Source organism: Alligator mississippiensis, chromosome 10 (assembly GCF_030867095.1).
Source record: "Alligator mississippiensis isolate rAllMis1 chromosome 10, rAllMis1, whole genome shotgun sequence".
Taxonomy (NCBI): Eukaryota; Metazoa; Chordata; order Crocodylia; family Alligatoridae; genus Alligator; species Alligator mississippiensis.
Window position 1 is genome coordinate 14015002 of NC_081833.1, and position 13186 is coordinate 14028187.

Consider the following 13186-nt stretch of genomic DNA (forward strand, 5'->3'; position numbering starts at 1 on the left):
CAGTGCACAGGGCTGGTCTAGGGCATGTGCTTGTGCTGTATGTGGTGCCTGTAGTAGACCAGCCTTACACACTAGATCCAGGGTCAGTCCAGACTGGACCCATAGGCCAGCCCCACAGGCTGGAGCCAGCATGCAGGGATGGTCCTGTGCAGATGCCATGTGCCCTGGGGCTGGCATGAGGGGGCTGGATTCGGCACTCACTGCACAAAGCACACAGGGCTGGTCTGAGACAAGCCCTGTATGTGGCACCTGCATCAGACCAGTTCTGTGTGCTGGATCTAGATTGGGCCCCAAAACCAGCCCTGTGTGCCAGAGTCAGGGTGCAGGGCTGGTCCGGTGCATGCTCCAGACTGGCCCTGTGTCCTATGTGTAGTGCATGCCCCAGACTGGCCCCACACGCTGCATGTGGGGCCAGGGCCAGCGCATGTTGCATGTAGTGCATGCACACTGCAAGCAGCACATGGAGCTGATCCAGGGCCTGTACCAGCCCAGCCCTACAGGCTGGATTCAGCAGACCAGTCATGTGTGGGGCAGGATGAATTGGGCACCCCGGTAGGCTAAGGCTTGGATGGTGTCACTTCCCCTCAGTACAGAACGTGACAACCTTTACTACAGAAGGTCCAGGTTGTTTCTGAAGCATCCTCAGTGCAGCCTGTATTAAATGCTTCCTTTGTAGATGGCAGTGTGAGTGTAGGGAGACTCCTCTGAGGTCACTGGCACCTCTCTGCATTTATTCTACTGCAAATAAGAAAAATCTCCCGTAGGTGAGCAGAGGAGTACAGAGCCCTCTTCACTCTTGTTGCCCAACGTTGAATTCAATTTTTCTTTTTAATGAGAGAAGAACTGGACTCCCTGAGGTCCGAGTAACACACGGAGAAGTTTCTGAAACCTAAATGTTGGTTGTGAGCATGGTGTGATGCGTAGATTTTCAAGGATTTGCTTTGTTTTCTTAAGGCTGCTTTTCCCTTGGCACTGAAGATAAAACTCAAGCTACCAGGCGGTGAGGGGGAGAACCTGACAGGTGCCAGCCCTAGCAGAAATACTGTCTGTCTGACTTCATCTGTTGAAGCTCGGAGGCAGATACCCATCACTCTGGAGTCTGAGCACAAGGAGGTGGAAAGCCTGTGCTCAGCAGGGCAGCATTTGAAGTAGGATGAGCAGAATCCCAGTCACCTAGCTGGCAGCACACATCCCCCAATCCCCAAGTGGTGCTTTATTTTTGACAAGTTTGGACCAAACAACATACTGTAAAAACATGTCATGATGAAGAGCCCGTGAGTCTGTTGTAAAGGATGTCTCTAGAGGCCCCATGGGGTGCAGGTAGCAGCACCATTTAGAGCTTTGATTCAAGGGATGTAGCTAGAGATTCCCCCTTTTCTTTCTCCCCCAACCCATGGCCACTCAGGGGTGCAGAAGGAGGCTATGGCTCCTCACCATCATCAGCCTCTCTGATCTCCCCTGGGCTGCCAAAATTGCCAACAGGTCCCTTTTCCTTTTTATGACTGAAAGCCAGATTTTGCAGCCTCCCACCTGCATGGGCATGTAAGAATGGGAAATGGCTCCCTATACTTTCTCTTTCCTCTTGCAGACAACAGCCCTAAGTGTGACCCGCTCTGTTTAGTTCCTCTTCTCCGGTCCTGTTTCCTCGATGTGTCCCTGCTACAGTCTCTCCCGCTCCCTTCCCCTACATGTTTATAAACTTAGTTTAAAAAATCCTAGTGAACAGATAAAGCCGTCTAATTTGTAAACAGCCGAGAACAACATTGAAACCTTTTTTATCAAAATGAATTTACTTAAGTGACATCTGTAGCAAACGACATCTGTAGCAAACGATTATATTTCCTCTCGGCCAATATTTCTCTGCCGATGGGACTACGGAGCTGAAACGGAGAGGAAGCTAAAAGCTTATTAACCTCTCAGACTCACAGCAGCTGATTTGCATCTGGAAATGCAGAGCTGAGGGGGGAAAAATCCACGTTGGCAGTGGTTTGAGGCTAAGAAAATGTGAGGTTTGGAATACCCAACCCTAGTTAAACATGCAAAAAGTAGTTGAGGAAACAAAATGATGGGTCCAGGCAGTGTGAAGTGAAGGAAAAGAGTCCCTTAATGATACCTTCTCAAGCTGTTGATTTGCACTGCTGACTTGAGCTCTGAAATGCTAGTACTACAAAGCCCTATGACTTACTGATGAGATACTAAAAGCAACATATTGTAGTTTATTCTTGGAAATAATTGTGGTATGTTTTTATGTTCCTTCAGGCAACAGCTTACAGTCTGTCCATTCTCCCTCCGTTTCCAAGAAATGAATTTTGCACAGCAGACTCGCAGACCTTGTTGACAGTTAAAGTGGACAATTAGGCACCTCCATTAGTGAAGGCAGTGAACACAGACCCTTAGACAACCGTTCTGTGCAGCGGCATCAAAGAGCTGGGATAGTCAGAAGAGCAATGGTGCTTCTGCTCAAATCGGTGTGGGCCCTCAGGTGCATATGGTGGGATCTGTGAGGAAAATAAGTTTTTACTCCATTTGGTTTTTTAGTTTAAGAAAAAAGGCTGCCGTGACATTAGACACGCACAGCAACAGGCACATAGCCAAGGGCATGACCAACCCTAAGCACACACATGTGCAATTGCAAACTGATGTCAAATGGACACAGTGTCAACAACTGACAGCAAAGAATTAATTCCTCACTCCAAACCCCTTCTGACGTGCCCTTTTCTCCTCTTTCCCACCTTCCTTTGGAAAGCCTGACCAAGCAGAGAGGACTTGCTATGTATCCTAAAAGTCAAGGAACTAGGGGTGTGTTAAACTGGGAGGGCTGGAAGAAACTCCAGACCACAAGACCATAAGAATCAGGGTGATGGTTTTCAAGTCCACTTCTATCAAAGATAGGTTTCTTCAGCACAGTGTGATCACTGCGTTTTTCTGTGTGGCTGATAAGGAGCCTTCTTTGATGTCTGCACTATTGATTTGAGTTAGCATGGAGTTCCCCGCTGCTCGTGGCTTGTACTCACCAGCTAACATGGCTCCTCACCGTTTCCAACTTCTGTGCTTGTGGAAGTGTCCTGAAGTCCAGGCAGAAGACAGGCGAGTCACTGCTTTTGCTTCTGGCCTGGTCTCTACGGTTCCTGGAACTGCTCTCGCAGGTTGGATAGGGGGCGGGGGTGATAAAAAGTTGCTGTGTGCTATACTGCATGCAAAGAGATCTCTCTGGGGATCTGAGGGCTGCTGGGCCCTTCCAGGAGAAAAGAAGAGTCATTCAGGTGCAGTTATGGACCCCAGCAGAGATGGGAGCAGACACATCAGAAACGCCCTTAGTTAGCAGGGCCAATGGCAGCTGATAAAAGAGCAGGTGTGGCCACTTGACCAAAAGGGAGAGACCATCATCTGCCTGTCAGGCTTGAGGCTTAAAAGGGTTAGAAAATTGAGGATGACCTACTTCATAGTGGTGTGAGAACCAGAAAACTCACTGAAGTCCAGACATGGCAACTTGAGTACAGGCCAGAGAAAGCACCACTTGCTTGGTTACCTGGCTCTTCTGGGAAGGCCTCCCTTTGCTGCATTTTGTCAGCTGCTAGGTTCATGGGTCCAAGCTGAAAGCTCCAGGTAGAAGCTCCCCAAGAGCTGCAAATCAGATTTTGCTTTTGTATGTCCCTGCCACCCTGGTCTATGCTTAGCAAGCCATGCTTGGTCCTTACCCTCAGGGGAAAAAAAGAACAATTCTTCGCACCAAGAGAAATGCCTTGTTTTCTCTGTGTAAAGATAATTCTGGTTCACAGGGCTTCCTACCTGGAGACCTTTTGACTCATCAGGGTGAATGGTTGTACACAGTGAAGTACTGCAGTCAGTTCAGCTCTGGGAGAGGAGCTGGAGTCTCTTCTGGCTTCTGGACCATCAGAAGAATTTTTGACTAAGCTCAAGTCTTTTTGTTCATGATGAGGCAGGAGCTGGAAAAACCCCAGCTACATTTGGAAATTGCAGTGATTTTGTTGTAGCCCTAAATCTTTTGTGGGAGGTGTGAAATCTTTACTAACAAACAGATCATATTTGAGATGCAATCGCAAACCCCAGGGTGTCCATTTTTTTCAAGTTTGTTTTCAGATAGTAACATCTCTTCCAAATAGTTTGTGCAGTCTTTCCTCTTCCTCTCTCCCTTAAAATGAAACATACTCTGCTACCAGTGAAAAGTAAATAAAAATCACTTTGGAGCTGGGATGTTGGCAAGAAAGAAGGCAACTGGTGTTTGATGTACTGTACTTAAAGAAACCAAGGTCAGATATGAATCTTCAGGGACTGTTACAGGAAAAAAGCTATTTACATGAGACATGCATTTTAGTCGTTCCGCCAGAGGCCTCTGAGTTAACTCTGGATCTAGAGCAGGTTAAGGTGATGGAAGTGACAGTTGGATTTTACATTTTCATTTAAAGGTGACCTGCAGATGCTAAATACATTGGGTTTCATCAACATGCTTCCTAACCAGTTAAAGGGCACCTATGACAATTTTCCCTTCCCCACACCTATCCCATTGGTGGGGTATTTCCTGCTTTCTGCTTACCAGGTCCAGGGAGACATCAGAGCGCTCTTCTGAACCACCAGGTTGGGGAGCAGCGAGTACGTCACCAACAGTCAAGGCCTGCTCCCTCCCTCCCAGTGCTAGGGGATTTGCAAGTCCCCTAGCACTTCCCAGTCCCAATTAGTGGATGGGGCAGGGGAAGAGGGGACTGGTGCAGTGACCCTTCTTCCCTCCTCCCATAGCCAAAGGGTTTGCCGATTATGTTGAGCACCCTGTCCTGAGGGGGCCATCAGCAAGTATTGCTAAAATAAATACTGCTTGCATTTTGCTTTGCTAGGTCACTTGCAAACAGGGAGCGGTGCTAGTATAACAAGTCTGCTCATGGAAAATGGGGAAATGCCACATCTCACACATGGTCAACTTGTTGAGTTGCCTTGCACAGCTCTTTATCTAAATAATTTATACTCTGTATATTTTATTTATTGGGATAAAACTAACCTGGGCATTCTTCTACTGACCCCCGGTGACAGCCATGGAAATATAAAGCATCCTAGGAGAGAGAAAGGTCCCTTGATCTCTCATGCATCCTTTTTATGTCACTCTCCCACCCTCTCTCGTTTCCTTCCCTTGGTGCCTCTCTGTCGTCTTTATATTCAGAGCGACTCATTGTGCTGTCTCGGCATTCCGCTCTCTTGAGTAACTCTGGGAACTTATTGCTGTCGATTCTTTATGTGTCCCATCACGTGATTTGTTCCACCGCTTGTTTGCTACCAGCTTTCACATATGGAGGGAGGGATGAAAGTTTGCCAGTTTGCTTAGTTTTAGAATTTGTGTGCAACTTACTGAAGTATTCAGTAAGGTTGCGCACTTAGGTCTTCGTTTTCTGAGTAGAAAAATTCCTATTCGACTATTCCCTCATTATTTTGAATCTTGTGTATTACTACACATTGATTCGGCTGTTCTTTTCTGCACATTGATTTGGCTGTTCTTTTCTGCACTCTTCAGAGGCTAGGCTCTCCTCTTTTGAGCGGGGGGAGGCGGAGGGCTCATGCTTTGTAATGAATGTAGTGCTCTTGATGAAATCTATCCACAACCCTCTCTAGTAAGAATATCTATCCATCCTGATTTATACTGCACCTTGAAGCGAAGGCTATAGGGATTATTCAGAACCTTCTTTTTCTCATTTCTCCTTCCTATTGCTGCAGCAATTTGCTATCTAGGAAGCATCTCTTCTCCCTTCCCTCTGCAATTTGACACTTGGCATTCTACAGTTATCAGCACTGGGCTGCATTCTCCATCATTCAAAGCACTTGACTATTGGATCTGACTGCATTTGTGCTCCCTTTAAATGCTTCAGTTTGAAGAAGCTTGCACATTTATCTTGACATTAAGATTGCTTTGTGCACCATTTCCTGAAGCACAGCATGCAGAATGGCCCTGATGTTAGTTTTGTAAAGAAAAAACACTGATCATGTTTTGTGTCCTTTAAAAAAAAGAAATCCCTTACAGGAGGTTTTTCTTGGGGGCTATAAAGCAAGGTATTGTGTTGAACTGCTGGAACATTTTGTTGCTCACATCTTCTGAAAGTGCCCCAGTTTCTATTGAAAATAATCATGAGCTCTGGTTTACAACTGTTTAACTTGCATACAATGAACTACACAGTTTGTAATGAAGTTACCAGCCCATTGCTGAATTAGGGCAGAAGTCCAAGATCTGCCGAGTTCCTCTTTCGTACAGAATCACGATGTTGGTTTCCATTACTGACATGTTTCTTTGCCTTTGGCACATGGTTTCGTAGTTGCTCAGAGAACTGCTTGCTTACTCTCCAAGATGTACTTTTATATGACCTTGCAGAGGAACGGGAGCCCCAGTTCAGGATTGTTCTTGCACCATCTGGTGGTTGCAGTCCTGTTTAGCACCATTTGAAGTGGCCGATGTAGAGATACCTGAAAAAATGGATAACTATCGCAGAAATGGATCACTATCAAGCTACATTTGAGTAATCTCCAAAGATTGATGGGTTCATTTTATAGCTTTGCCACGGTCCTGTATAATAGCTTTTTATGAATTCTGCCACTTTTCCTTTGAAATGGTGATTTGGATGAGTTTTTGCAAGGATAGATAATACCAGCAAATCTTTTTCTGTTCCCGTAGCAATTCGTATGGGTGCGTTCTGTCAGCTCAGCACAGCATATGAGCGCGTCATTTCCTGTGCCTTGTAGGGGGGAATAAAGCCCTGAATAATGGTGGGGAGGTTGAGATGAGTTTGGTAACTTTCTTCTGAGGATAATCATCTTAACTTGGGGATGCCCTATCAAGCCAGGAAATAAATCTAGTACCATCGTTTGAATTATTGCCAGAATGTGGCTAAATACAGACACAATGCGGACAGTAGTCACAGATTTTAAGAAATCAGTTTTATAAAAAAGTTGACTTGGTATCCCAACCAGAATTCAATCCCTACACTTGGTGTCTTTTGCCCTTCTGGTTTCTTCTTCCTTCCCTCCAGCCAGCAGAATGGGTTCAAAGCCCTGCGGAGCCTATGGCTGCCTATAGACATGCTCATTCATGTCCGAATTAGACCGCTCCAGTATTGCCTCACTTCACAGGTATTAAACCCCCGCACATTTCAAAACGGCCGGGGGAGCGCTTTGTCTAACCCTCGTTGAATGAGCTTTAGATAAAGCATCCCACGGCCATTTTGAAACACGTGGGAGCTTAATACACATGATGGTAAGATGTTTTAATTAGAGCAGCTGTCCGGGAACTGCTTTAATTAAAGTGCCCGCACCCCCGAGCACATGTATAAGCAACTTATGTGCCTCACAGCTGTGAATGAAGGAAGCTGCTTTGTGGTGCCCAGTAGTGATCTCTCCCAAGAGGGGACTAGTGGCTCAGAGAGCAGTACAGTAGGCCGGTAGAGATAGTTTTAGACTGTGACTCACGATTCAGTCCAAACTGATGGCTTTCTCGTGGCCGTGCATGGCAGGAAAATTCCTGTCGGTGGTCTTTGCCCACTGCACAGACATCAACACAATTAGGGCTCTTCAGAGAGACTGAGGAATGAATAGCCATATCCCAGGGACTGAATCCCTCTGTCCCCTCCAGGTGGTCCCTCCAAAGCACGGCTGAAGTGTGTTGATGAAGTAGTTTTGTAACGCTTTTTGCCTTCTCTCGAGGCTGCTTCTGTTCTGTGGATAAGCAGAGGGCCATCAATGTGACACCTCTCAGTTAGTGCCAGGGTCGCACAAACTTGCCCCCTTGGGCCATGAAGAAACAGCCCTGACAGGCAACAGAGAAGCCCATCTGCCCCCCCTCAGTCCACAAATTCTTAAAGATGGGGCTGGTATAAGCGATGCGCAAGACTAGAGAATAAAAACGTTTCCAAGCGGGAAAGGTATCAAATTCCCTCGTGCTAGTTGCCTGGGGTGCCCTTCTAGACAATGCGAATGTCTCCAAATCTCGATGGCTCCGTCACCTCCTGCATCTCCTTCCTGCTTAAAAGACAAGACCCAACAGACAACCCGTGTACCTTATTTTCTACAATGGAAGAAGCCTATAGATAACTTCAATCCATAGCATCAAGGGGAAAAAAGGTATAAATTCAGATTCAGTGCTAAACTTGTTCACAGGGAAAAGTCTCACGTACCTCCATGAGACTTCAGTCTGGCCTTAAGTGTTTGCTCAATCTGTGCAGCCATTTCGACAGCCTTTTAAGACACAAAAGGAAAGCAGTTGACATTTTTCTCTTGTTGACTCATTACCAGTCGTTGACGACCCTCTTTCTTTTTAATTCCATTTAAAAAAAACGGATAAAAGCAATTAGCCATATATTACACAAAAGTAGCAGTACCTGGAAAAATAATTAAGATGATCTTGAAATTAAGGAAATAGGTTTAGAAGAGAAGCAGGTGCTTAATGGAGGGGAGACCAGCTGTGCTTCCTAGGAATGTGCTTTAAAGTACTTCAGGAAAAAATGTCTGAGGCCTCTACACAACCCTGTAAGGAAATTGTAATAATGCACACAAAATCCATGCTATAAATAGCAGAGCTGGATTCATTAGGACAGAAGGCAGATGGAGAACAGAGAAAAATTATTTGTGTTTTTTTTTTAAGGGAATATAACGCTTATGAAAAGTGTCAGGTTGTCATCGATGAGGAAAAACCCTCAGGTACAGCAGGACCATTATCACCATGAGGGTCTGTTCTCTACTAATGAGCATCAACTCATGAGGGGCATTCGTTATAAGCCTGTTTAGCAAAGCATGCCCTGAGCCTTCTGGGCTAGATAGCAAGACTGATGTTGGAGGGCTTTAAAACGGGCAGGAAGGGAGCCGAGGCTCAGCAATATTTTGGGGGTGGGGAAGAGGAGCAGGAGGGTGCCATTCTCCAAATTGGCTGTTTAAGAGATTGCACCCAGAAGTAGAATTGTGCCAGTAACTACAATAGGCAATGCTGATAATAGTATTTAGCAGAAAAAAAAGGGGTGAAACATTTCTGAAACACTCTTACAGTAATGCTGGAAACATGGGAAACAACTAGGAAAAATAAGAGGCTGTCATGCATGAAGAGAAGTAATGACAGAGACATGGTGAGAGGCACGTGACTGGAATGCCAGGATCTACCGGCAGGGTCTGTCTGCAGTAGGTAAGTGGGGGAGGGAGAAAATGGAGGGGATATGATTACTGCGTATTAATAATACAGTATGGGTAGGAGCAATGAAGTGTAGAGATGAGGACGGTAGAAATGTCAGGTAAAGGATACAAAAATTGATTGTGAGGATAAATTATAGGCTGTGTAACTAGGGAGTAGGGAGAGTTGTTCTCAAGGATGTCAGAATTATGATAGGACGATCTAAAGCAATGCTCATAAGTGGACATTGACTGAAGAATTGCCAGCTATTTGGCCGCAGGCAATTATGAGCTCATATATGGGCCCGCATCCCTCGTACAGTAATGTTTTCTCTGTATAGAATCGTCGGAGAATTGGGCTAGAAGGGCTCTCCGGACGTCATCTAGTCCAGCCCTCCTCTCAAGGCAGGACTGTCCCTGTCTAAAATAGCCGAGATAAATGTTTATCTAACCTCTGCGTAAAACTTGCAATGACAAAGCTTCCGCAGCCTCTAAGTAACCCCTCCCAGTGCTTATAACCTTGCCGTTATCCTTCTGGCTTGTCAGATTTTATCTTTTTTAAATTAAAACTTTGTTAAAAAAGAAGTTATGGGGAAACGTGATTCGGTAGTCGCAGCTTTTGCACTTCTAAGGAAGATTGCACCAAACACCAGGGAAGCTTTGCAGCATTCTCACAAGCTGAGAATTGCACCTTTTATACTGGGGGAAACTGAGGCTCGAAGTGGTTATATATGGTTTCATGAATCGTTGGGCCTTGTTGCACATTACACTGAGGGTCGCATAAATGTTAATCAGCTTAGTGTTAGCCTACGGTCACACCTTCAACTTGAGCAGCACATCTGTGGGGATGGCCACACCTTAATGGAACAGGAGCTGGGTTATGTGGACTGAGGGATAATCCTGCCCCAGAGTGGCATAACTTTGAGCTGCATAACAAGTGCTTTAAACAACTTAGAGGTGTTAACATGTGGACAATCCAGGAGCTCCAGAAGCCACCCAAAATTAACGTGTAACAAGGCCTGTTGTACGTTAGCCAAGAGAAGGCACCATACATCCGGACTGTCTCTCTAGCCATTAGACCTTACCTGTGCATAAGGATTTAAATTAACAGTGAGCTAGTTAAAACTTGCTATGCAACGTATAAAGAAAAGAAAAGGGGAGAATTTTTACAGCGCGATAGTTGAAAGTCCAAAGACCAACAATACCAATAGAATTTGAAAATGCAACAAAGGCTGTTTTAAAAGCTTTGTGACTGGAAGGAAGAATAGCAAAAGACTTGATTTACAAAAAAAGCAACTCTCTCTCGGAAGTGGAAAAGAGCGGTGACTGGGGGGGAAACTGCTGTAAGGAAAGCACGGGCAAAATAAGGGAGCCCAAAGAGCAAATGAAAATATTATTGTCTAGAGGAATCCAAGGTGAGAAGAAAGAGGTCTATGAATCCATCGAGATACTAAGAGAAAACACAAAGCTGTTGGTGAGAACAGAGAGCAGTAGAAAGAGTCCAAAATGTCTCATATTTTAAATAGCCATTTTTGGCCCGGCATTCACTGAGGACAATATCACTTGGTACTGGAAGCAAGGAACTGATTACAGGCAGGAGAGATGCTAATTGAGATCACATGCCTGTCCACAGACTGCCACATAAACAACCAGTGGTTTCAGAACCGGTCCCAAAGAAAGAGCAGGGGCATCATCCAACTGAATTAGCATGACAAACGCCCTGCAAAACGAGCAACTGCTGTCTCACTGTGCAGCACCTAGCACAGTGGGATCCTGGACCTCCTAGACACTGTGGTTACAGCAATAACAAATGAGGATAATCCTCTGGATAAAAACACCAAGAACGCAGTGGTTAGTAAGAGTAACTTACCCAGTATAACAAAGGGGAATATATGGCAGAGCTTATAGAATCTAAACCATCCGGCTCCAGTCACGTATCTGTGGCTACAGAATGGGTGCCTTGCCTTTGGGAATTATTCTTTAATGTATATTATATCCTTCACTGTTTCTAGGTGCAATACAGTGTCTATCTGTCTTTGCATAGTGTCTGAACCTTAGCTAAAATGGTGGCATTCTCCACTTTCCTACCCATTCATTCTTCTTTTTGACTTTGCACGCCATATTTTTTCAGCAGGCAGGAGTCAGAAGGGGAAGTTCAATGTAACCGTGCTACACAGTCTCACATTGGCACTGTTAACAGTGCCTGCCAAAGCTACTTCAATTGATCTGAATGCAAAAAGCAGCACCAGTTGAATTTGCTCCCCATTTAGCCATGCAGATATGACTGTCAACAAGCCTGACCTCGTGCCACACACCTGTGCACACACATGCTTAGCATGTTAGTTAAATGCACAGAGTAAATCTCTGAGTCTGTAGCAATGAGGTGGATTCTCTTTCCTGAAAATCAGCAAAGCAAGTTTGTGCTCAGGGTATCTCAGAACAGCAGAGCTGGAGAGTTCATAGGTCCTGCTACTGATTTCCAGTGTGTGTCACTTCCAGCAGGCAAGACCAGAGTGGACTAGGTGCAACCACAAGCCTTGTGCTGCTCCTGCAGCACAAACTTCTCTCACATACTCCAGAAGTGAAGAGGTACCAAATACCAATTTATGTGTTGACTCCTCAATGTTCTCTCCTTGCAGGCTTTGAATTGCTCTACCAGCCAGACGTGGTACGACTGTACCTCTCTATCCTCACTGAAAGCCAGAATTTCAACACTTTGGAAGCTGCAGCAGGGGCTTTGCAGAACCTCAGTGCTGGAAACTGGACAGTGAGTACAATACATTCCCCACGTACACGTTTTTCAACCCCCCTGAATTGAACCCTCTAGGTGTGATATAACCTGGCAGCTTACACTCTGTTCTCCGTTACTTTTCATTTGTGATTCCTTTTTTTTTTTTGTATTGGTTTGGACAGAGTGTAAAATATTTAGCTTCCAGAGAAGGTTTCAGCACTACTTAGGGTGGTTTTCTTTTTAATAAAATAAATTGCAGTTTCATGCATATCTTTGTTAAAGTATTCATCAGAGACATGATCCTACAGCCTGCCAGGTAGGGCTAAAGCACAACCCATCACTCCCCAGACCAGACAAAAACTCTCCACTTGTGGTACCTGACATAAAACAGTCAAGTGTCTCAGTGTCTTAGGTGCATAAATCCTGTTACACTTCACCCAAGCAGTTTTGAAAATTCGACCTTCTGCCTCTACCTGTAAACAGGGAGGAATGAATTGCAAACAACCAGACCTCCTGAACCTGGCCTCTGAAAGAAGAGCTCCGTCCCAGAGAAATTCACCACACAACACTGGAGATGAGACACATGCTGTGACAAAAGAGGAGTAAAATTGTCTAATCCTGTTTGTTCCCCAGCTGTTCTGACATTTTCCCTCTTTCATACTGTTAGAGAAGGTAGCTGCATGGTACTTATGCTTAGAATTTGCAGATAGTATTTGCAAATATTAGAGTGTTTGTGAATGTTGCCATCCTACAAAATTGTCATGAGAATTTACCAGTTCAGGCACAAAATTGAATCTCCCTCCCTTTATTGAGACGATTTACGATAATGGGAAAAATGAATGCTATTTTACTTGCCGGTTTTAAAAATATATAATGGATTTGCCCAGTTGAAAGCACCTTATGACTGAAGCGTTGGCACTGAGATGAAAGGGGATACAGATGTCAACAGGAGCAAGTTCACTTTTTCGTCAACTTTTCATTCTGGGGTTTCTTAATAAGAGCTTCTCTTAGAGACAGCTCAGCTTGGTCTGATCCCAGGATGGCATGTTGTCCCAGTTCATCAGCTTTTCAAATCACAGAGGGGAGTTGCATCCCAAAATTGCTTCTAGATCCTTCTTCCCAACAACATCCGTGATAATCTGTCTGCTCTCAGTAATGAATACTTGATCAACCAGAGCAGCAGAGTCTGTGAATCAGCAAGATAGTGCTTCCTAACACTCATCTCAAGGTGGAATCACATTTTAATGTATAATTACAAATGGAATTATGTATTAAAAATTGCAGATAATATTCAAGCTGATAAGCCAAGGC

At 44.9% G+C, this 13186-nt stretch overlaps 1 protein-coding gene across 13 annotated transcripts in view; it reads left to right on the top strand.

The window, feature by feature from the left end:
• The window catches only part of ARVCF (ARVCF delta catenin family member), a 447669-nt gene that overhangs the window by 409080 nt on the left and 25403 nt on the right, over window positions 1-13186 (top strand). For all 13 annotated transcript variants that reach the window (XM_059713468.1, XM_019486607.2, XM_059713469.1 and 10 more), the window contains one exon: window positions 11784-11911. In XM_059713468.1, coding sequence (XP_059569451.1) covers window positions 11784-11911 — 128 coding nt within the window. The remainder of the gene's footprint in view (window positions 1-11783; window positions 11912-13186) is intronic.